This window comes from Bos indicus x Bos taurus, chromosome 4 (assembly GCF_003369695.1).
Source record: "Bos indicus x Bos taurus breed Angus x Brahman F1 hybrid chromosome 4, Bos_hybrid_MaternalHap_v2.0, whole genome shotgun sequence".
NCBI classification, from domain to species: domain Eukaryota; kingdom Metazoa; phylum Chordata; class Mammalia; order Artiodactyla; family Bovidae; genus Bos; species Bos indicus x Bos taurus.
The window spans coordinates 13859633-13885659 of NC_040079.1; the positions used below are offsets into that span (position 1 = coordinate 13859633).

Genomic DNA, 26027 nt, shown 5'->3' on the forward strand with positions numbered 1-26027 from the left:
TGAAATAATCAGTATGCATTCCAATCTGCTTTAACTTTCTGTTTCCTGATTCTGCTCTTCCATCACTTCTTTAAATATAAAGTCATTTCTCATGAATAATTTATTTGCTTTTTAAATTTGTCCATTTGCCCCCTCTCCTCCTCCCTTCCCTCTCAGACAATGAGCCATATAACTTGGGGTATGTCAATCATAACTTCTGCTGCACTTATAAAGTGGGATAGCAGCTACTTTATGTTAGCAAACCAAATTTTGAACTATACAAAAGAAGTATTTGCAATAGATCTAGTCAAATAATAAAATGAATGATCTTGCCTGAAGCAATCAGTTTGGAAGGTAGATTTTCCCAGAGAATTTTGTCCTTGTTGTTTTTCTAGATTCTATTATTCTTTTCTACCAGGTCTAGGTAACCATAATCCCGAAGTTCAAATTTTTACTCACTTTCTATTACCACCTTTAGATTTATGTAAGAATCTGTATTTATTCATCAGTGTTTTACGTTTTTGAAAATTATCTAAGGGGTTCATTCTGTTTATATTTTGTTCCAGTAATGTTCTTTTTTTATTCAATAGTGTATCTGTGCCAACAATTCATGTTTTGCACATAATTTTAGTTAATTCAATTTCATTAATAAGTAGAATTCCATGTATTAGTTTATCAGAATTTATTATCCATTCTCGAATTTATTCACAGTAGTTTTTTCCTCTAGATTTTGGTACTAGTACAAACGGGACTACATTCTCATACCTTTCTTTATAAACCAAGTTGTAATATTTCTCTATACCTGGGAATATAAAAATTGAGCATTAGGGTCACCACGTTAACTTTACATACTGAGACAAAATGCTTTCCAAGTTAGTTAAGTCAAATAATCTCAAGAACATTTTATTGTGTTTTCTAGTGTTACACATCTAGAACTCAATTGGCAGAATTCTTTTGCCAGTCCATTAGGATAAAATGGTATCTGACTGTAGTCTTAGTTTGCACTTTCATGATTGTTAAGGAGGTTGAATATATTTTTTTATGTTTATAGGCCACTAGTGTTTTCTGTAGGCTGCAGTCCATGGGGTCGCAAAGTCAGACACGACTGAGCAACTTCACTTTCACTTTTCACTTTCATGCATTGGAGAAGGAAATGGCACCCCACTCCAGTGTTCCTGCCTGGAGAATCCCAGGGACGGGGGAGCCTGGTGGGCTGCCGTCTATGGGGTCACACAGAGTCGGACACAACTGAAGCGACTTAGCAGCAGCAGCAGCAGCAGCTATTACTTATTTGTAACAGTTCCTTACATATTCTGGTTACCAGATTTTGTCAGTTACATTTGTTACTAATACCTTTTGATTTTGTGGCTTGTGTTTCACTCTTTGTAATTTTTAAAAACTATGTTTATGTATCTCTTTGGCTACTCAGGGTCTTGGCTGTGGCACGCAGTCTCACTGTTGCAGCCTGTGGGGTCTAGTTCCCTGGCCAGGGATGGAACCTGGGCCCCCTGCACTGAGAACACCGAGTCTTAGCCAACGGACCCCAGGAGAGTGCTGCAGTGTTTTTTATTGATACTTCTAATTTAGCTGGGTCTACATTCTTGTTATGGAGTGTACACATTTAATTCTTTATAAGCAACGCTTTCATACTCCAAGGTCATAAAGATAAATTCACAAGTTATTTATCAAACCGCTGACATTTTGAATGTTGAACTGAAGCATTTAATTCTTTTATAATGTATGGAATTTTAATTTTTAAAATCTTTTATAACAACTTGTCCCAGAAGAACATTTTGTATAGTGCTTTATTCCTCTTCATACATGCAGTGATGGCTCCATCATATATAATATGCCTATATAAGCATGCTGCCCTTTCAAATCTATGATTTTCCATTTGTAAATTCTTATACCTTTTTCATTGTCCTAAATTAGGAAATGGTTTGGTGATTCAAAGAGGAACCACCTTGTTTTCTACTTGTTCAATATTATCTTCCCTATTCTCTTTATTCCACATAAATTTCAGTTTACTTTCATCAAATTTCATGAAAATACCTATTGTGATTTTGTTTTGTGCTGCATTGAATTCATAGATAATAGTGCAGAAACACTACGGGTTTAATTTTTTTCATGATCATGGTATAAATCTTCACTTATTTCAGATTTTTAAAATGTTTTCCTTTAAGATTTAATATTTTTCTGTATTAAAGTCTCATTTACCTATCAATTTGTTTTTATGTATTTTATGTTATTTTAAAATTTGTAAATGGTATCTCCCTAAAAATATTTTTAACTGTTTGTTGCTGGAATATAGAAATAAACTGACTTTTTATATCCATGTTAAATTCAGTACTTATTAAATTTGTTGTTGTTAATAATGCAATACATCTCTAGATTCCTTTGGTTCTTCTAAATTTGCCATCTGTCCTTAATCACTTTTTTTCCTCCTTTTCTTATTCACACTCTTTTCTCTTGTTCTGCTGGTTTGAAATTCAGCACAGTCTTGACTAGAAATTGTGGTCACATTCATTTACTTATTCATCAGCTATGTTTGATGTAGACATACAGATATTGGATATGTGGTAGATGCTATGGGGGTTACAAAGTGTAACATTAGATCTTACTATTAAAGGAGTGTCTGGCGTGCCAGGATATCCGCATCATTATCCCCAATGCTGCTGGACCAGGTTCATCTTGGCTGACCCACAGGAAGACAAAACACTACATGCCCATGTTTGGAGCAAGAAGAGGTTTGTTTCCAAGGCAACCAAGCAAGGAGATGAGAGATCTTATGCCCAATTTGTAACTGGGTTCTTTTGTGGTTTTTAAATTGAGTTGCCTGAACTGTTTAGATATTTTGGATATTAATGCTTTACTGGTGTTATTTTTTGCAAACATTTTCTTCCATTCATCAGGTTGGATTTTTGTTTCAACAACTTTTTTTGTCTCTTCTTTTTTTCTGTGAGAAGGTTTTAATCTTGATTAGGTCCCCTTTGTTTATTTTTGCTTTTGTTTCTTTTCTTTGTAGAGACAGATCAAAAGATACATTGCTACAATAGATGTCAAAGAATGTTCTGCCTGGGTTTTCTTCTGGGAGTTTTATGGTTTCTGGCCTTACAGGTTGGTCTTTAATCCATTTTGAGTTGATATTTGTGTGTGGGGTGAGGAAATGTCCTAACTTCATTCTGTTATGTAGTTGTCCAGTTTCACTAGTCCTGCTTATTGAGGAGGAAGTTGTTTCCAAACTGTATATTCCTGCATTCTTTGCCGTAGTTGAACTGACCATACAAGCCTGGGTTTATTTCTGGGCTCCCTGTTCTGTGTCCATTTTTGCACCCGTTCCATTCTGTTTTGATTATTATGGCTTTGAGCATTCACTGACATCAGAGACTGTAGTATCTCTAGCTTTTTCCTTGTTCTTTTTCCTCTTGATTGCTTTCACTATCTGGGGTCTCATGTGGTGTCATACCAATTTTACAACTATTTGTTTTAGTTCTGTTCATAGGCACTTTGACAGAGACTGCAGTAAATCTGTAGTACAGACCTTTTAACAATATTAATTGTGGAACTGGCCGATGGGAAAAATAAGAAATGTATTCACAGATTGACCAGCAGAGAGGCAGCATCCACATTTTTCTTTGCAAATCATGTGCTTTGTCAAATATTCTCCTTAATTATTTTTAATTCACTAGCTTATTTTCATAAGCAAAATATATTTCTTCTTAACTTTAACAATATGTTTGATTTAGTCTCTTTTCCTCTAAAGCAGAGCAGTCCTAACAGTTGGGCACACAGAAAGTGAGGCTATTTTTGTGATCTCAGTTTTGGTTGCCGGTATACACTAACTTCTGGAAAAGGTCCTTTTCTATAAACCTCTATACTGAGGTTGAGACATCAACTGAGAAATGTAAGACTAAATCAAAGTATTAAAATATAAAGTCTTGGCAAAAAATATTTTACTAAATAAATTCCTTATGAGTATTAAAAAGTGCATTCATAATGTATCTCTTAAAATAATTTGAGGAAAAACTAAGAAAAATTCAACAAAATATGTGCAGAACATGATTGCTAAAGAAAATATACAAAGCAATAGTGAGAGAAGTTAAAAGAACCTCAGTAAAATGCCATGGGGGATGTTTTGGGAAGGGGGAAACTTTTTGTGTCTTGATTGTCATGCTGGTTACATGGGTGTAAAAACTTGTCAAAATACATCAGTATGTGCCTAAAATGGGTGTATTTTGTTGTGGGTATGTTATGCCTCAATGATGCTTTTAAGAGTTGCATGATTGCAGGAATCTGGATGAAGGGAGTTGCTGAGTTTCTTGCTCAGTTTCTCTGGCAGGGACAGCTGAGAGAAGCGGTGATGAACCCTGAGGAGTCTCTGGGTCTGGATCCATGAATGTGCAGATCCCGGTGATTAGGGTACCAGGGGAAGACAGATGACTTAACGATTATCCTTATTCTTAAAGGTACAGCTTTGCCAGATGAAAAGCTCAGAACTGCATATTTTAATAAAGATTGTTAGGAACCCATCAAGGTTACATCCTGTGTCTCCTTTGCCAGATACCCTGCAACCTGGGGAATCTGAGACCCGTTACAGCTTCCTGCCCCACCCTTGGGTTTGTGTTCCCACCAGCTGTTTTCCACCTCCCCTTCTGCTCATCCTGTGTGGCCATTTACAGATTTTTCCTTCTGCTTTATGCTCTTTCAAGGTGGGCTTCTGTTAGTTCCTACCCTCTTCCGACACCACTGATTTCCTGAGCTGGGTCCACGGTGAGTTTGTGTTCTAAGGAGAGCTGATGTGCAGCACTGTGGACTGGCTGCTGGCACAGAAATACAGAGCCGGGTCCACTGCCTCGGTGGAGTTGATTTCCAGGCTGCAGGGTGAGTTTTGGGGGCACTCAGCTGAAAATCGCTGTTTGAACATGGCTGTATCTTCCACAATGTCTTGCTTCTGAAAGTAAACCAAAAATTCTAATGCTTCTTCCAGCTTCTTGTGATACCAGTGAACGTAAGAGTGTCTTTTTATGGGGACACAATCCATCTTTGCTTTCTGGTCTTTTCCTTTGACCAGATGACTGGGACTCTGGGTGACCTCAGTGTCCATGGAGCCTGTAAGGAAAGAGAGAGAAAGTACAGTGAAAGCCCAGGAGAAAGCCTCATTTTGCAGCCACAGGAGAAACTCCTGAAACTGGAATCCAATAAATTCACCTCACCTGCTCCCCAAAAGAAAACAAAAAGCCGCACAGCACAGAAGGCTGAAGCACATGGCTGGCTCAGGGAGAAAGCAGGGCAGCGACATTTTCTCTAAGGCTCCTCATCCCCCTTCAGCACCTGCTTGTGACATGATTACTTTTCGTGGTCATCATATGGAAAATGAGACTAAAGTTGCACAGCCTGGGAGGGCAGAGAAACCTGTTAAACTACTGGTGTGGATTTCAAACTGCTTTAATTTTCTTTCTCCTGATTCTGCTCTTTCACTATTTCTTTAAAAATTAAAGTTATTTACATATTAACAATTTATTTCCTTTTTTAACTTGTAGATTTGCCTTCTCCCTTCCCTCTCAGACAGTGAACAGCTTGCTGTTATCAATCATAGTTTCCACTGCAGTTAAAAAATCATATATCTGCCTCTTTAGACACTAATAGATGGAGAAATATACCATGTTCATGGATTGGAAGAATCAATATAGTGAAAATGAGTATAATACCCAAAGCAATTTATAGATTCAATGCAATCCCTATCAAGCTACCAACGGTATTCTTCACAGAGCTAGAACAAATAATTTCACAATTCGTATGGAATACAAAAAACCTCAAATAGCCAAAGTGATCTTGAGAAAGAAGAATGGAACTGGAGGAATCAACCTACCTGACTTCAGGCTGTATTACAAAGCCACAGTTATCAAGACAGTATGGTACTGGCACAAAGACAGAAATATTGATCAATGGAACAAAATAGAAAGCCCAGAGATAAATCCACACACATATGGACACCTTATCTTTGACAAAGGAGGCAAGAATATACAATGGATTAAAGACAATCTCTTTAACAAGTGGTGCTGGGAAAACTGGTCAACCACTTGTAAAAGAATGAAACTAGAACACTTTCTAACACCATACACAAAAATAAACTCAAAATGGATTAAAGATCTCAACGTAAGACCAGAAACTATAAAACTCCTAGAGGAGAACATAGGCAAAACACTCTCTGACATACATCACAGCAGGATCCTCCATGACCCACCTCCCAGAATATTGGAAATCAAAGCAAAAATAAACAAATGGGACCTAATTAAACTTAAAAGCTTCTGCACAACAAAGGAAACTATTAGCAAGGTGAAAAGGCAGCCTTCAGAATGGGAGAAAATAATAGCAAATGAAGCAACGGACAAAAAACTAATCTCAAAAATATACAAGCAACTCCTACAGCTCAACTCCAGAAAAATAAATGACCCAATCAAAAAATGGGCCAAAGAACTAAATAGACATTTCTCCAAAGAAGACATACAGATGGCTAACAAACACATGAAAAGATGCTCAACATCACTCATTATCAGAGAAATGCAAATCAAAACCACTATGAGGTACCATTTCACGCCGGTCAGAATGGCTGCAATCCATAAGTCTACAAGCAATAAATGCTGGAGAGGGTGTGGAGAAAAGGGAACTCTCTTACACTGTTGGTGGGAATGCAAACTAGTACAGCCATGTGGAGAACAGTGTGGAGATTCCTTAAAAAACTGGAAATAGAACTGCCTTATGATCCAGCAATCCCACTGTTGGGCATACACACTGAGGAAACCAGAAGGGAAAGAGACACGTGTACCCCAATGTTCATCACAGCACTGTTTATAATAGCCAGGACGTGGAAGCAACCTAGATGTCCATCAGCAGATGAATGGATAAGAAAGCTGTGATACATATACACAATGGAGTATTACTCAGCCATTAAAAAGAATACATTTGAATCAGTTCTAATGAGGTGGATGAAACTGGAACCTATTATACAGAGTGAAGTAAGCTAGAAAGAAAAACACCAATACAGTATACTAATGCATATATATGGAATTTAGAAAGATGGTAACAATAACCCTGTGTATGAGACAGCAAAAGAGACACCGATGTATAGATCAGTCTTATGGACTCTGTGGGAGAGGGAGAGGGTGGGGAGATTTGGGAGAATAGCATTGAAACATGCATAATATCATGTATGAAACGAGTCGCCAGTCCAGGTTCGATGCATGGTACTGGATGCTTGCGGCTGGTGCACTGGGACGACCCAGAGGGAGGGGAGGGGAGGGAGGAGGGTGGAGGGTTCAGGATGGGGAACGCGGGTATAACTGTGGCGGATTCATTTTGATATTTGGCAAAACTAATACAATATTGTAAAGTTTAAAATAAAATTTAAAAAGAAAAAAGAAAAAAAAATCATATATCTGCCTCTTTAAATTCAAAAGTTAAATGTTGAACTTATGCAAAATAATATTTATGATGAATATGCAATGCATTTAGGAAAAAAAATAAAGCGAATCCTCTTGTTTGAATCAATCAGCTTAGGAGTTAGATTAGCACTAAGAATTTTTAAGCCCTGTGTTATTTTTATAGACTTTATTGTTGTTTTTATACCATGTCCATGTAACTACACTCCTGAAGTTCATATTTTTATTCACTTGCTTTTCATTACCGTTTTTCTCATTTATGTAAGAATCTGCAAATTTTGTATTAATCAGTGTTGTTTGGCTTTTAAATTTTTTGTGGGAGTTCTTTTTCTTGGCCATGCTCTTTTTTCATTCAACATATGCCTATGATATTAAATCATGTTGTCTCATGTAGTTTTAGATAAATCAGTTTCACTAATATGTAGGAGTCCATTTACTGGTTTGTCAGAATCTATTATCCATTTAACCTCATGCACCCTAGTTGTTGGTTTTTTTTTTTTTACCCAGATTTTAACGCTACGACAAATAGGAGTGTATTCTTACACAATTCTTTACATACTTAGGTGTAAAGTTTCTGTATACCTGGGATTGTAAAAATTGAGCCTTAGGGTCACCATGTCTATTATACATAGCAAGTCAAAATGGTTTCCAAATTATTTAAGGAAATAAATAGTCCCACAACAGTTTATGAACTATATTCAAATATTCGTCATCTAGCACTCAATTGGCATGTACTGTTCTTTTAATTTTCTCAGTCTGTTAGGTTAAAGTTGTATCTCACTATAGCTTTAGCTTGCATTTTTATGATTGCTAAGGAGATTGATATTCTGAAGTAATACATTTATAGGCCACTGGTTCTTCTGTACATTGCTCTTTTCTCATACTTTTGGTAGATTATCATTTATTTAAAACAGTTCTTCATATATCTCAGATACTAAACTTTGTCATTTACATGTATGCTAATATCTTTTCAATTTGTGACTTGTGTTTTAACTCTTTGTAAATTTTTTGTTGATATTTCTTATTTAGTAAAGTCTATCATTCTTTTCTTTGGAAGGTGTGAATTCTTTAATTCTTTATAAGCAATGTTTCCATAGCTCAAGTTCATAAAAATATATTCCTATAATATTTACCAAATAGTTAATAATTTAAATGTTGCATTTAAGCATTTAATCCTTTTAGAATTTTTTTGTGTGTGCTTATGTTGTGAGAAAGAGTTTAGATTAATTTTTCTTCTTGTGGAGAACTACTTGTCCCAGAAGAACTTGTATATTGCATTACTCCCCTACATACCTGCAGTGGTAGCTTTACCATATATTCAGTTCAGTTCAGTTCAGTTCAGTCGCTCAGTCATGTCCGACTCTTTGCAACCCCATGAATCGCAGCACGCCAGGCCTCCCTGTCCATCACCAACTCCCAGAGTTCACTCAGACTCACATCCATCGAGTCAGTGATGCCATCCAGCCATCTCATCCTCTGTCATCCCCTTCTCCTCCTGCCCCCAATCCCTCCCAGCATCAGAGTTTTTTCCAATGAGTCAATTCTTCTTATGAGGTGGCCAAAGTACTGGAGTTTCAGCTTCAGCATCATGCCCTCCAAAGAAATCCCAGGGCTGATCTCCTTCAGAATGGACTGGTTGGATCTCCTTGCAGTCCAAGGGACTCTCAAGAGTCTTCTCCAACACCACACTTCAAAAGCATCAATTCTTCAGTGCTCAGCTTTCTTCACAGTCCAACTCTCACATCTATACATGACCACTGGAAAAACCATAGCCTTGACTAGATGGACCTTTGTTGGCAAAGTAATGTCTCTGCTTTTTAATATGCTATCTAAGTTGGTCATAACTTTTCTTGCAAGGAGTAAGCTTCTTTTAATTTGATGGCTGCAGTCGCCATCTGCAGTGACTTTGGAGCCCCAAAAAATAAAGTCTGACACTATTTCCACTGTTTCCCCATCTATTTCCCATGAAGTGATGGGATCAGATGCCATGATCTTCGTTTTCTGAATGTTGAGTTTTAAGCCAACTTTTTCACTCTCCTCTTTCACCTTCATCAAGAGGCTTTTTAGTTCCTCTTCACTTTCTGTCATAAGGGTGGTGTCATCTGCATATGTGAGGTTATTGATATTTCTCCCAGCAATCTTGATTCCAGCTTGTGCTTCTTCCAGCGCAGCATTTCTCATGATGTAGTCTGCATATATTAAGTGCCTATATATGCATAGCTAAAATGCATAGCTATTTTAAATTTATGATTTTCCATTTGTCCACTTACTTATACAAAATTATAAAATAATTTGATGATTAGATTGCAAATTCACATCACTTTGTAGTTCTTTAATATTATCTTGAGTATTCTTTCCTCTTTTTTCCACTTAAATTTTGACTACTTTTGTCAAATTTCATAAATTCCTGTTGTGACTTTGTTTAGTGCTGTAGTGAATACATAGATGATAGTGCTGAAACTGGAATACTTTTAGTACTGGTTTAACTTATTCATGGACTTCCCTGGTGGCTCAGACGGAAAAGCGTCTGTCTACAATGCATTGAGACCTGGGTGTGATCCCTGGGTCGGGAAAATTCCCTGGAGAAGGAAATGGCAACCCACTCCAGTACTCTTGCCTGGAAAATCCCATGGACGGAGGAGCTGGGTGCAGGCTACTGTCCATGGGGTCGCAGAGAGTCAGGCACGACTGAGCAACTTCACTCAATTTAACTTCTTCATGATCACGGCATGTAACTTCACTTATTTCAGATTTTAAAATGCCTTCCTCTAAAATTTAATAAATTTCTGAATTCTTTATCTTTGTATAGATTTAGGTGTATTATCTTTTATATTTTCTGTTCCTAAATGATCTCTCTTTAAAAATCTATTGCTAGTATGTAAAATAAACTGACTTTATGTTAATTTTCATTAACTTATTAAATGTTATTATAAATAATGCAATGCTTCTTTAGATTCCTTCACACCCTCTAAACTTGTCATCTGTCTATAATCACTCTTTCCCCCTTCTTTTTTCATTTTCATGCTTTTTTCTTGTTTTACCAGGCTGGAAATTCAACACAATGTGGAGCAGAACTAGTGATGACCTTCCTTGGCTTACTTATCAATGACCTGTGACCAGAACAACTACTGGTACTGTAGACTGTGATACGTGCTCTGGGGATTAGGAAGTGTAGAATTAGATTCTGCTATTTTCAAGCCCTATTGTCATCCCAGGATAGCTGCAAATCATTCTCCCAACTGTTAGCAGGTTCATTTTGCCCTAAGTATAAGGAGCCAAACTGCTGAGACTCTGATGTTTTCAGCAAAGTAAGGGCTTCTTCTCAAGCCAGCCAAGCAAGGGTATCCCCTGCCCCCCTACCCTGTTGGGCTGACTCTGTGACCCTTGAACTGTAGCCCTCCAGGCTCTTCTGTCCATGGGGTTCTCCTGGCAAGAATACTAGAGTGGGTTGTAGTTTACTTCTCCAGGGGATCTTCCCAACCCAGGGATTGAACCCATGTCTCCTGCATTGGCCTGTGGGTTCTTTACCACTGAGCCACCAGGGAAAACAAGACCTCAAATCCGCCTCTGCAAAGGCAAATGGCACAGGGTATTTACAGGGTCACGAATGAAGCAAGACCTGATGGTCTGAGATATGGGCTTCCCTGGTGGCTCAGTGGTAAAGAAATCTGCCCTGCCAATGCGAGGAATACGGGTTCAATCCCTGGGTTGGGATGATCCCCTGGAGAAGGAAATGGCAACCCACTCCAGTATTCTTGCCTGGAGAATCCCATGAACAGAGGAGCCTGGCGGGCTACATCCATGGGGTCGCAAAGTGTCGGGCACGAGTTAGCTACTGAGCATGTGCACATGGGGAGCCTGGGGCGCTTGGGAAGCTTGGGGGAGGGTGACTGAAAAAACATGCATGCGTTCTCCTTCTCTGCTGGGTTAACTGAGCTGTAGCCTCTGCCCGTTCACCACAGAAGTGCTCAGCAAGATCTGAGAATGGAGTCTTGGATCCTCTGAGGTCAAAATATCCCCAGGCAGACACCTGTGCTTCCCTAGGAGGAGGGTCGCTGGTTCTAACCAGTCTCAACCAGTTTGGCTCAAACTAGACACAGCTGACTCTGGGCTCTGCTGCACTACCGGCAGTTTCCTGGAAAATAACTCAGGCAAACATCTTATTCAGGATACATGCCACTTGGAGGCCAAGCAAGTCTTAAGACGACCTTGATTAGTGAAGGCAGGTGCAATGGATCTGATTAATCCTTACTCATGCTTTCACAACCACTACCTCAAAGATCTCACCTGAGTTTCCAGAAGTATCAGACAACTCAAATGAAGGAAGGTTGGTGCTGCTCTATATGCACTGATGTGTTTTACAGAAAGACCCACATCACCCCCTAGTGCTCAAGTGAAAGTCTCTCAGTTGTGTCAGACTCTGCGCCAGTCCATGGGATTCTTCAAGCCAGAATACTGGAGTGGGTAACCTTTCCCTTCTCCAGGGGATCTTCCCAACCCAGGGACCGAACCCAGGTCTCCCGTTTTGCAGGCAGATTCATTACCAGCTGAGCCATAAGGGAAGCCCAAGAATACTGGAGTGGGTAGCCTATTCTTTCTCCAGTGGATCTTCACGACACAGGTGTTGAATTGGAGTTTCTTGTGTTGCAGGAGGATTCTTTGCCAAAGGGAAGCCCTGATAACTCTGACTGACTGACTGACTAGATGGTCAGAGGGGCACACTTCTCACAGGCCCTCTGGTCTCAGGCGGTCTTCACCTCCTGTGTGGCGGGTGGGGAGTTTCTCTATGCTGCACAGTGGCAGCCAGACACCCCAAGAATCATCAGGATAGGAAACATGCAGCCATGTGTGTGGTGACCTGCTGGAGTACTGCAGAGACTTGCTACTAGTACTTAGTTACACAGTCACTGATCCCGTACTGATTGGTGTTATTGATCAGTTAATTAAATTTAATCTCTTAGGGCCACATTCAAGGTGAGTGGGCTCCTCAGATCTCTGTCCTCAGTCTTTGATATTTTCTTTGTTTATTCTGTTATCAAGGAATCAAGAAGGCACTTTGATTCTTCCAATTATGGAAATTGTCCCAAATTTTTACCTTCACCCAGGTCCATTTTTTAAGTCCCTGACTCCTACGTACCACTGCTTTCTGCATATTTCTGGTGAGATTTCTGTCTCAGAGGCATCCCCAATGTCAAGAAAATCATGATCTTCTTCTCTCTTGGTCCTCCTGATTCATCTGACTTGTAGTCAAAAGCTTCCTCTCCATCTGTTGCCTCTTGTGATGAATCAGTTACCCAGGTCTTTGATTTATTTCCTAATTATGTTTTAAAACTCATTTCCCTGTATCTCTAGCACTGCCACCATCATCGTCCGAGCTTCAATATCCCTTCAGTTGTTTCTTTCATTGTCTCTCAACAGGCGTGTTGTTGTTGTTTAGTCACTAAGTCGTGTCCAAGACTCTTTGTGACCCCTTGGACTGCAGCACACCAGGCTTCCCTGTCTATCACTATCTCACTGAGTTTGCTTAAACTTGGGTCCACTGAGTTGCTGGTGCCATCCACCCATCTCATCTTCTGTTGCTCCCTTCTCCTCTTGCTCTCAGTCTTTCCCAGCCTAAGGGTCTTTCCAACGAGTCAGGTCTTCACCCCAGATGGTCAAAATATTGGAGCTTCAGCTTCAGCATCAGTCGTTCCAGTGAATATTCAGGACTGAGTTCCTTTAGGGTGGACTGGTTGGATCTCCTTGCAGGCCAAGGGCCTCTCAAGACTCTTCTCCAGCACCACAATTTGAAAGACTCTATGTATTTCTAGGCTTTTTATATTTTGTTAATCAAATGGATATCAATTTACATATAATTGCATCTTTCTCCATGTTTCTTGGTCACCAGGAAATCAGTGTTTATTGATTACAGATGTTTCTTCTCCAAAGTGTATGTTAATATCTTTGGCTTATTTTTACTGGGCTATACAAGATTTACAGTCAATGTGTGATTTTTCCTTTTCCTAGAAAAGGATTTTTCTAGGGGTTTAAACTCAGTGCTTCACTTACTAGCTTGTGGCTTCTGACAGAACTTTCTAGTTTTGAGACAAGCGTTGTTGTCTGAAGTCTTTCTTATTTACCCTCTCTGTCTTCTCCTCCCTCTGATCCCTTTGTGAAGGTTCTGCGCATGCTCTGTACTTGGGTATAGAGGGTTGCCCTGTCCAGCCCTACCCTGTTCTTTCATCAGCCTCAATACTGTATAGAGCACATCCTGAATTCTTTCATGAGTGAACATCTCTACTTGGCTGCCTAATGATTCCATTTGTCTTGAAAGTCTAGGATGGTGACAAGACAGTGCTGAATTTTCTTGGAGGAAAAAACTCCAGTGTTTATTATAAAAGTGTTAGTCACACAGTCATGTCTGACTCTTTGTGATCCCATGGACTATAGCCTGCCAGGCTCCTCTGTCCATGGAATTTTCCAGGCAAGATACTGGATTGGGTTGCCATTCCCTTCTCCAGGGGAACTTCTCAACCCAGGGATGGATCAAACTCCCCACCTCCTGCATTTCAGATGGATTCCTTACTGTCTGAGCCACCAGGGAAGCCCATTATAGAAGTATTCATTGCTTTATACAAGCCTTTTGGGATCTACCTATAGGATTATATGTCAATTTATCTAAAAACTTATGATTAGCATACAGGAGAATCAGAAAAAAAATCCAGATTTTATAATTTTCAGCCCAGGGAACTTTCCAGGTTGGTTGGCCATTTACAGGCCTAGCTCCATTTCCATATGGCTAGTTCTCAAGCACCATACCTTCCCCCTGCTCTCTACTCAGATATTTTTCTCTCTGTTTCTCTCTCTACACACACAGCCACAGATGACTCAGTCAGAGAGGCTGTGGCTTTTCTCTCTCCACACCTCCTTCCACAGGGCCCCATGGTTCAGTGGGGTGGGAAGGGGGTTGCTACCAGGATTCTTGTCTGGGTCTCTGATCTCTGCCCAGCGCTGTGTCTCTAGCACCGCAGAAGTAGAGGCTGCTGTCTGCAGGATCCACACGTGTCACCGTCAGAGATGAAAATTTTAGGTCTGGCTGACTGATGGGAATCTTGTCCTTGTTATAACCTTGTTCGTATGTGGCATCACTGCCCGCATTAGAAGTTGCCATCAGCACGAGGCCTTGTTTCGGGAACTGACGGTAGCAGAACATACTTGAGGCTTGAAAGTCCAGTGCACGGCACTCGATGGTCACAGAGGCTCCACTCTTACTGACAGCCCTGCGGGGCTGCTGAGAGACGAGAGCGCCAAGCCCAGAGCCTGTTGAGACAGAGGTCAAGGAGATGAGAGCCCAGCAGGACAGGAAGACATGACCATAGGCAGAAAACCACAGCCTTGCTCATTCGCTCACCTTTCTCCCGGCTCCAAGAGAATCCTGTTTGTTTTGTGAAATCATCCTGTCCTAATTCTTAGGCTGCTCATCCCCCATCCTTCCTGACTGGTGGCTCCTCACATTGCCCTTTACACCTCCAAATAGGATGGAATGTCCCCTCTCATTTTGTTCAGTGTAAGAAAATCCACAGTCTTAAGGAATTCCCTGGTGGTCCAGTGGTTAGGATTCAGTGTTCTCACTGCCAGGGACCAGGTTCAATGCCTGGTGGGGGAACTAAGATCCCACAAACCAAGCAGCCAAAAAAACTTCAAAAATTATAAAAGTCCACAATCCCTGACTATTACTTCACTTATGCCAACACAAACACACACACACACACACAAACACACACACACCCACACACACACACACTTGACCAAGCTACTTAGCTAATAAGGCTCGTACTGGGTCCCAGAAGCAGCAGAAGCACCAGCATCTTCAGGAACTGGCCTCACACCACACCTCTCAGAAGAAAGATATGACCTTGCCCTTTCTTTCTCCACCCCTAGAAGGAGGGCTGAATGTTTGCATAATTCTAAGGATGCTCTAGTCTGCCCCCTGGTGGTCATCATTGCCACTGAAGCAGGATCCACCCCTCTTTGAATCAAGTGAAAGTGAAAGTCACTCAGTCATGTCCAACTCTTTGTGACCCTGGAACTATAGCCCATCAGGCTCCTCTGTCCATAGGATTGTCCAGGCAAGAATACTGGAGTGGATAGCCATGCCCTTCTCCAGGGGATCTTCCCAACCCAGGGAGTGAACCTGGGTCTCCTGCATTGCAGGCAGATTCTTTACTGTCTGAGGTGCCAGGGAAGCCCTTTTCCATAAAAGAACCATTCAAACGTTGCTGAAAGAACTCAGAGATGTTCTAACCCTACTCTCAATGTTATAGGACAGAAACTGAGGCCCAGATCATTGAAAAGATATTAGTATCCTAGTCATATGTAAGGAAATGGCTATATTTGTGTGGTAAATGACATTGTTAATTCTTTACTTCTGTAACGTATCCTCAAAGGAATCAAGACAACTCATGCTTGTTAATCACTAGACCATAGATGAACATAAGAACTACCAGGCTAGAAGCTCAATGCTTCTTCACACTGAAAAAAAACATGTCCTCATCTTCTCAATGAAGTATTTATTTCATGAGTATCTTATGCCAGTCCCCTCATATAATGGACTGAATACTAAACATATCTATGTATTATATAAACACACATCTCTTTATAATAGCCTGAATGTGGTAGAAGTGATGCTATGATTTTTGAACCTGAGTCACAAGTAACGTTATAGATCCCTCCAGGGTCTCTCGAATGCTCACTCTAGGGGAAGCCAGTCACGAGATAATCATTTTCACTACCCCGAGGCCACCGTTCTGCAAGGAAACCCACCTAGCCACATTGAGGGGCTGAGGGTAGAAAGACAGACGTGCTAGGCTGGTGCACAGCTGCCCAGGCACCCCAGGGCAGGGGTCAGCCACGTGCGGAAAGACGCCATCTTGGATGTGCAGGCGACTGGAGCCTCAGGCGTCTCCCGCCTCAGGGACTATCTGACCATGACCGCATCAGTTCAGTTCGGTCGCTCAGTCGTCTCCGAGTCTTTGCGACCCCATGAATCACAGCACGCCAGGCCTCCCTGTCCATCACCATCTCCCGGAGTTCATTCCGACTCACGTCCATGGAGTCACATGAGCGGCCCCAAATGGGGACTCCCCAGCCAGGCCCACTCAGCCCACAGAACCATGAGAGATAATATATCACTACATTTTGTTAAAGTCACTACATTTTGAGGTGGCTGTTGTTACTGTTGTTTTTCTAAGCTTTTAAAATGAGATATAAAATCCACATATAATACATTACACAAACCTTGAGTGTACAGCATAGTGAAATTTCACGAATGAGTACATCTATATAACTGCTACCCAGATCAAGATATAGGACATTTTCATAACCCAGAAGCCTCCCTCATGATTCTCTACAAGTAAATTAAAAATGCCCTCAGAATGTAGCTGCTACCTTAACTTTGTACAGTCTGTGCTCTGGCTTCTTTTTCAAGAAGAGATCCATACATTCATGAGATGCATCCATGATTTCACAAATAACATTTGCTTTTCTGCTAGATTTGATTCCATTCCTAAGGGTAGCTATTTGTTTGCCGTGTTGCTGATGGTCATTTGGGTGTTTCCAGCTTGAGGTCACCAGGAATAGAGCTGCCACGACAGTAGGTTTTTCTCACATATCCCTTTCTACTTCCTCAGAATTCTGGACTATTTAAGTTTTTATACAATTAAACTGGTTTTCTGACTTGTCTAATTTACTCATTATTTTTTCAAACTATGTATATGGTGTCCAAGAAACATTATAGTTATTTTATTGTATTCTTCTAGAAATTGTTCTTCCAAGGTAATTGATGCAATGGCTTCTTAACACTAAGAAAACATTGAGTAATACTTTTTTGACGTTCATACAGTCACTTTCTTACAACTTGGCCATGGGAATAGGGGCCATTATGAAATTTCACAAAGAGTTCTTTTTAGTACTAGGAGCACCCTGAAATAATAAAGAGTTTGATAGATTTACAGTGGATGTTTTAAAATCAAGTGATGTTTTAAAATATGCTTTTTTTGTCATAAATTCTTCCACTGGAAGGAGGAAACCTGTTTCCTTTCCGTAGGTTATTTAGTCGCTAAGTCATATCTGGCTCTTTGTAACCCCATGGACTGTAGCCCACCATGGTTTTCTGTCCATGGGATCGTCTAGGCAAGAATACTGGAGTGGGTTGCTATTTCCTTCTTTAGGGGATCTTCCTGACCCAGGGATCAAACCCACATCTTTTGCATTTCCTGCATTGGCAGGCAGATTCTTTACTGCTGTGCCACCTGGGAAGCCCCCTAATGTAGATAGGTGTGATTTTTAGGAACCAACCCAGTGGATTGCTGAATCATGATTGTGCCATTCCACGACCTGTGTTGCTACAGCAGCTGCTTTGGGTGCCTGGTTCAGGAGGAAGAAGCTGACTGCCAAGGGTACTGAACACAGAAAAGCCCCGCCACCTGGTGGGAAGCAGGATTCATTTGTGTGCAGAGAGGAGGTGGCTTTGAGTCACTGTGTCTCTACTAGCAGCACAGAGATACAGAGCCGTCTGGTTCTTCTGTGCTGATGTCACGGTAAGAGGAAAGAAAGGCTTCTTTTCACGAGAGGCGCTGTAGCCTTTAGCTATGTCTTCTTTCTGAACAGTGTTTACAACTCGGGAGAAGAAGATCAGCCTCAGTCCTAAACCCGGGTCCTGTCGGTACCAGTACATTGAGTCGTAATCAAAATCCTGTTCACATTCCAGGGTCAGAGCTCCGCCTTCCTTTTTGAGCAGGTATTTAGGGGTCTGAGTGACCCCACCAGCCACGGTGCCTATGGAAGAAAGGGAGCAACTCGGGAAACAAGGCCCAAGAAGGCAGCCAATGCTGCTGCCGTGAGGGAAAGGCTTAGCTCTGGAGCTGAGCATCTTTAGGATGGGAATCTGCTCTCTGAACCCGGGACTCACCTGCTCCAAAGAGACAAAGGGCCACACAGCAGATCACCTGGTTGCCCATAGTAGGAAGGGGGTCTCCTCATAGCCCCCAGCACAGACCGATGAGGAAAGAAACTTAGCTATGGTACTCCCCTTGGTTGAATGTGTGGAATCTATCAGAATACCAGAAAGGAGAGTTGGACAGGATCCTGTAGATATCCAAGAGGGGCTCCCTAATCTGGCAGATGAGGCAACTGAGGACAGAGATCTGAGTCACTTGCACCTCCCTTGTGCCTCATTCCCCGAAACTCTGCATTTTGCCTGGCCCTAGTGGGCACCACCCCATTTTCCAGGCCAGAGCCTCACTGTGATTGGCCCACCTTCCTCCTTGCAGTAAGAAAGGTTTGATCACAATGGGAGCACAGTAGATGATCTGGTCACACAAGAGCGCGGTTTATTTTTTTTAACTTTTTATTTTGCAATGGAGTATTGCTGATTAGGTTCGTCTAGTCAAGGCTGTGGTTTTTCCTGTAGTCATGTATGGATGTGAGAGTTGGACTGTGAAGAAGGCTGAGCGCTGAAGAATTGATGCATTTGAACTGTGGTGTTGGAGAAGACTCTTGAGACTCCCTTGGACTGCAAGGAGATCCAACCAGTCCATTCTGAAGGAGATCAGCCCTGGGATTTCTTTGGAGGGAATGATGCTGAAGCTGAAACTCCAGTACTTTGGCCACCTCACGGGAAGAGTTGACTCATTGGAAAAGACTCTGATGCTGGGAGGGATTGGGGGCAGGAGGAGAAGGGGACGACAGAGGATGAGATGGCTGGATGGCATCACTGACTCGATGGACGTGAGTCTGAGTGAACTCCGGGAGTTGCTGATGGACAGGGAGGCCTGGCGTGCTGCGATTCATGGGGTCCCAAAGAGTCGGACACGACTGAGCGACTGATCTGATCTTATCTGATAGCTGATTAACCAGGTTTTGATGTTTTCAAAGGGACTCAGCCATACATATACTTGTATCCATTCTCCCCCAAACTCCCCTCCCATCCATGCTGCCACATAGCCCTGAGCAGAGTTGCCTGTGTTGTACAGTAGGTCCTTGTTGGTTCATCTGCTTTTTGATTTTCTGCAATTGTTTCATCAAAGAAAATGATAACAAAACGGTGTTCTGTAGGTGTCCAACATTTTTTGTTTGACGAGAATAAAAAAACAAATCAAAATTCACTGAGATGAAAATCTGAGGTGATGTGTTTCTAATGAATACTATTTCAGGATCAGACCCATCTCTTAAATTCCAGACCAGTTTATCCAACTCTATTCCCACCATTTCTGGGATGTACCATAGACATTTGAAGAATTTCTAATCCTGGCATCCATACCTACCTGGGCAAGCACTAGGCAGGGAACGTTTCAGAAAGAATAAGAGGCAACATAGGTTCGTATAAAGAGCACAACCCTTTTGGCCAAACACACCTGTGTTTTCTCTCTCTGTTTCTCCACAGCCCACCTCCCTTTTTTTTGAGCTTGAGAAAGAAAAAGTGAACTCCTGAAACCATATTTTCCTATGTTGAAAATGAAGAAAATAGTGCCTTTGCTTGTCTTGGTGATTAAATAAAATCCTATATTTAAAGCATGCGATAGAGAACTCGAAATAGAGTATGAAGTAAAGAGAAGCATCAGGCAATGCATATTTCCCATAACAAATGATGTTGTTCTAAATTATGTTCCCATTTTGGGGTAACAGAGTCTTCTTCCCTGAGCCTCAGTTGGCGTGTTCTGGCCCTCTCCTATCTCCATCTTCATGCCTTGGAAGGCTTTGTAGCCAATTTCACTAATCAGACATGTTGGCTTCCCCAGCTCACAGCTGTTTCTGGGATGGGGCTGGAGAATGTTTGTGCAGTGAAAGGACATGACTGCGTTGATGTGGATTAGGAACTAGCACAGAAACACATTGGAGAGTCTTCCAGCTCCACCAACTGTATCTTCAAGACACCGGGTCCCTCTTTGGGTAATTCAGCAGAAAAGTGCTCCAGTGGCATTCCTGACTCATCTATGATTTTTTGGTTGCTCAAGGTAAATCATGAATTTCAGATCTTCCTCCAGGAGCTGCTGATAGTAAAATTAACTGTGTCCTTTCACTGGGCTGCATCTCAGTGTTACCTCCTGTTCTTTGCCCCTGACATGGTGTCTTGGGTTCTTGGTGATGCCAACATTCATGGGACCTCAGAGCAGAAGGGACTGCATGAGACAGAGTTTTAATAGAAGGGGACGTGAGTGCCTTCCAATGAAGCAAGGCAAGGGGAGCTCAGAAATGTTTGAAGTCTCCTGCATTCATTTAGAAGTTCATAGGAATTTTGCTTTGTACTCCAAAATGCAATTAGTTGCATTGGTATGAATGTCAATACTTTTTAAAATATCTCTGGGCAACATGGAGGTCCAGGGCATATTCGAGACACAGCTATTGACCCACAGATAAAGTCCAGTGATGCTGATCCGTTAGCTCAAAACTCACTGCTGCCAGGAGCCGGATGACCCCTCAGCTGAGTAGACTGGTGCCCATGGCAGGGTTGGGCATGAAGGGGAGCCTGCAGGCAGGACCAGGAAGTATATTTACTGCATCAGCTCGGGGAGCTAGAGCTCAAAACTGACTTCTATGAGACGGGTCTTCCTGCGAGGTCACCATTTCCAGTGCATCCCATTGTCTCCAGAATTAATCTTGTACCTCACTTAAATGGAACTGAGGTTCAAGATTAGTCTTTTTCCCCCTGAATTATGCACACAACCTGGTTTAGAATATTTCAGTATGGACATAGTGTTGAGAAGTGAGCAGCTTCATTATCGGTCCTTAGCTTCTGAAACAGTTTGTGCCACTTCTGCACACTTTTTATTTTTAATTCCTCCATTTTCTTTCATTGGCTTGTATCATCTTTCCATTTTCCATTACCGAGTACAGGGAGTGACCACATGTGATATTTAGGTACGTTTGTTGAGAGGCAGGGAAGTGGGGACCAGAATTTCTGCCAAAAAACAATAGAGACAGAAAAGAATTTGACTCCGTTTCTTTCCTCCACCTCAGCTAAGCAAGGCTTCAAGCATCTTGAGAGAACCTTAGTTAATGGTTTATAATCCATTTTCTTCTCTGTTATATCCTACTTGATTTTTTTGATGTAAGTAATACAAAGAACTGTCACTAGAAAAACCATAAACTCTCCCTCTCAAACCTTTTGTCTCATTGCTATTTATTTGTATTATTCTCTTTAATCATAAATGGAATACCTGTGTGTGAGGGATCTTCCTTCCTTCCATTCTTTTGTCCTTTCCTACCCTGTGACAGTAGATAATTATATGAAAGAAGATGCAAAGAAGGAATTAGACACCATCCCTCCCTTTTAGAACGCACATGCTCCCTGGAGGAGATGTACCTTGTACATCTAGGATGCTTCAGGCCTCGAATAATAAATAAGATCATAGTAACTGTTAGTGTCCAAATAACCATGGCTCAAGACCTTCTTTCATCATATCAGGGTCCTAAGGCCTTCTTCAAAGGGTCTCTCTTATTGTCATAGGCTTACCCAATTATATGCTTCAATCAGAACTTAGCTGCCATCACCACTTAGAATCCGCTCAGTCATTTCTCCTGAAAACACTCCAAATTGTTCACTAATGCTATTGACAAAAATGCCCATCTCTGAACACACACGTCTAGCCTGAAGGGACTCTTTCAGGATGCTTTCAGATCCAGGAATCCTCAGGCTGCTAGGGCAGTAGCACTTTTTTGGCTATTACAGATAATGCTGCCTGAACACACACGTGAAAGTTTTTTGTGTGGACACATGCTTTCAGTTGAAATTGCTAGGTTATATGTAATTCCACTTTAACTTTCAAAGAACTGCCCATACATTTTACATAATGGCTGTACCATTTTCCATTCCCACCAGCAGTGCATGAGGCTCCCAATTCCTCCCCAGCTGCCCCCAAATTTGTTGTTGTCTGTCATTTTCATCATGCCAAGTGGATGTGAGATGGCATCTTACTGTGATTTTAATTTCATTTCTTTAATAATTAATGATGCTGACTATCTGCTACATTTATTGGCCACTTACATATCTTCTTTGAAGGATCTGTATTTAGATCTTTTGATCACTTTAAAGTTGGATTATTTGTCATATTATTGTTGAGTTGTAAACTTTTTAAAATATATATATATAAGCTTTAAATATATATCTCATAGATATATGATTAATAAATCATATTTTATCAATAAATTAATTATTAACAATATTATCCACATTAATAATGTTATTAATATTATTAAAATTATTAATAAATTAATTGTATTAATAAAATAATAAATCAGTTTTCCCATTTTGGAGGTTATCTTTACCTCTCTTGAGAGTGCTCTTTGAAGCACAAACTTTTTTCTTTTTTTCAGTTCAAAGAGTTCCAGCCTACCTAGCTTTTCTTAGCTGCCTGTGCTTTTGGTGTGATAGCTAAATCATTGCGTATTCCTTCATCATGAAGATTTACACCTTTGTTTTCTTCTAATAATAATCTCAGATCTTATACTTAGCTCTTTGATACAATTGAGTGAATTTTTGTATATGATATGAGGAAGGGATGCAACTGTATTCTTTTATACATGGATATCCAGTTTTCCTAGCACCGTTCATTAGAAAGAATACTGTTCTAGTTTAATGGCTTTGCACTCTTAACTGGAAAAGGCAATGGCAACCCACTCCAGTACTCTTGCCTGGAATATCCCATGGACGGAGGTGCCTGGTAGGCTACAGTCCCTGGGGTCGCGAAGAGTCGGACGTGACTGAGCAACTTTACTTTCACTTTTCACTTTCATGAACTGGAGAAGGAAATGGCAACCCACTCCAGTATTCTTGCCTGGAAAATCCCACGGACAGAAGAGCCTGGTGGACTACACTCCATGGTGTTGCAAAGAGTTGGACACGTCTGAGCAAGCATACACGCACTGTTCTAAGCAGCCCTTTTGGCTTGAATTACATTTACTTGCCTTTTATTTATTTTTAACAGCTTCCTCCCAACCCAGAGTTTGAAGCCAGGTCTCCCACATTGAAGGCAGATTCTTTACCAGCTGAGCCACAAGGGTAGTCCAAGAATACTGGAGTGGGTAGCCTACCCCTTCTCCAGCAGATTTTCCCAACCCAGGTATCGAACCGGGGTCTCCTGCCTTGAAGGGGATTATGTACCAACTGAGCTATCAGGGAAGCCCTAGATTTACTTACTTTATAATTATTTTTAACAGCTTCATTGAGCTATCATTCATGTACCAAACTTCACATATTTAATGTACACAGTTTAATGAGTTAGCATCAGTTCAGTTCAGTTCAGTCACTGAGTCGTGTTCAACTCTTTGAGAACCCATGGACTGCAGCAAAGCAGGCCTCCCTGTGCATCACCAACTCCTGGAGTTTACTCAAACTCGTACCTACTAGTCTGTTATGCCATCCAACCATCTCATCCTCTGTCATCCCCTTCTCCTGCTGCCTTCAATCTTTCTTAACATTAGGGTCTTTCCCAATGAGTTGGCTTTTCATATCAAATGACCAAACTCTTGGAGCTTCAGCTTCAGTATTAGTCCTTCCAATGAATATTCAGAGTTGATGTCATTTAGGATTGATTGGTTTGATTTCCTTGCTGTCCAAAGGACTCTCAAGAGTTTTCTCCAGCACCACATTTCAAAAGCATCAATTCTTTGGCTCTCAGACCTCTTTGTGGTTCAACTCACATCTGGTCATGAATACTGAAAAACCATAGTTGGACAATATGGACCTTTGTCAGCAAAGTGATGTCTCTGCTTTTTAATACACTGCCTAGGTTTGTCATACCTTTTCTTCCAAGGAGCAAGCGTCTTTTAATTTCATTCCTTCAGTCACCATCTGCAGTGATTTGGGAGCCCAAGAAAATAAAGTCTTTCACTGTTTCCAATTTTTCCTCATCTATTAGCCATGAAGTGATGGGATTGGAAGCTATGATGTTATGATTAAAAAATAGGAAGCCAAGCTTAAAGAACTTAAAAAGACCTCAGTAAAATAGCAAGGAGGGACTTTTAGGGGAGGGAGAAGTATTCTGTGTCTTGATTGTCATGCCAGCTACCTCTGCTGATACGTCGTTTCAGTAGTGTCCTACTCTGTGCAACCCCATAGACGGCAGCTCACCAGGCTCCCCCATCCCCGGGATTCTCCAGGCAAGAACACTGGAGTGGGTTGCCATTTCCTTCTCCAGTGCATGAAAGTGAAAAGTGAAAGTGAAGTTGCTCAGTCATGTCGGACTCCTAGCAACCCCATGGTCTGCAGCCTACCAGGCTCCTCCTTCCGTAGGATTTTCCAGGCAAGAGTACTGGAGTAGGGTGCCATTGCCTTCTCCAGCCAGCTATCTATACAGGTGCAAAATCTCCTCAAAATTGTTGAAACATATACTCAAATTGGGTGCATTTTATTGCAGAGTTGTTGCTTTTAAAGCTTGTGTAATTGTAGTATTCAGGACCTAGGGACTTGCTGAGTTTCTTGGTCAGCTCCTCTGGCAGGGACAGCTGAGAGAAGCAGCCATGAACCCCTACGGAGTCCCTGGGTCTGGATCAATTAATGTGCTGAGCAAGGTGATCAGGGTGCCTCTCTTGATTATCCTTATTTCTGAAGACACAGTTTTGCCAGGTGAAAAGCTCAAAATTACACTTCTTAATAAAGATTATTAGGAACCCATCAAGGTCACATCCTGTGTCTCCTTTGCCAGATACCCTGCCAGCTGGGGAATCTGAGACCCCTTACAGCTTCCTGCCCCGTCCTTGGGTTTGTGTTCCCACCAGCTGTTTTCCACCTCCCCTTCTGCTCATCCTGTGTGGCCATTTACAGGTTTTTCCTTCTGCTTTATGCTCTTTCAAGGTGGGTTTCTGTTAGTTCCTACCCTCCTACGACACCACTGATTTCCTGAGCTGGGTGCACGGTGAGTTTGTGCTCTAAGAAGAGCTGACGCGCAGCACTGTGGACTGGCTGCTGGCACAGAAATACAGAGCCGCATCTGCTGCCTCGGTGGAGTTGATTTCCAGGCTGCAGGGTGAGTTTTGGGGGCACTCAGCTGAAAATCGCTCTTTGAACACTTCTGTGCCTTTCACAATGTCTTGCTTCTGAAAGTAAACCAAGAACTCAAATGCTTCTTCCAGCTTCCTGCGATACCAGTAAACATTAATATGTCCTTTTATGGGGACACAATCCATCTTTGCTTTCTGGCCTTTTCCTTTGACCAGATGACTTGGACTCTGAGTGACCTCAGTGTCCATGGAGCCTGTAAGGAAAGACAGAAAGTTCACAAAAAGCCCTTGAAGGAGCCTGATTTTGCAGCCACAGGAGAAAGTCCTGAATCTAGAATCCAAGAAATTCACCTCACCTGCTCCCCAGATAAAAGGAGCCACACAGCACAGGAGACCAAGGCACATGGCTGGCTCAGGGAGAAAGCAGAGCAGAGGCATTTCCTCCCAGGCTCCTCCTCCCCCTCAGGGCCTCCTTGTGACCTGCTCTCTTCCTGTGGGCATCACAGTCCCCACGTACCTGAGAGTCTAACTGGGAGGGCAGGAAGCTGGTGAAACAACTAGCGTGGATTCCAGACTTTCAATTGTCTTTTTTCCTGATTAGGCTCTTTCATCATTTCTTTAAAAAAAAAGCAG

The 26027-nt window shown here is 41.6% G+C and overlaps 3 gene segments (V, D, J or C); all 3 read right to left on the reverse strand.

Moving 5' to 3' along the window:
- Positions 1-14324: 14324 nt before the first annotated feature.
- LOC113891096 lies at positions 14325-15444 on the reverse strand. The segment is given in 2 exon segments: positions 14325-14717; positions 15235-15444. Coding segments are annotated over 2 exon segments (381 nt in total).
- Positions 15445-17740: 2296 nt separating this feature from the next.
- On the reverse strand, positions 17741-18721 carry LOC113891095. The segment is given in 2 exon segments: positions 17741-18233; positions 18367-18721. Coding segments are annotated over 2 exon segments (384 nt in total).
- Positions 18722-25117: 6396 nt separating this feature from the next.
- On the reverse strand, positions 25118-25799 carry LOC113891104. The segment is given in 2 exon segments: positions 25118-25648; positions 25751-25799. Coding segments are annotated over 2 exon segments (375 nt in total).
- Between the last annotated feature and the right edge of the window lie 228 nt (positions 25800-26027).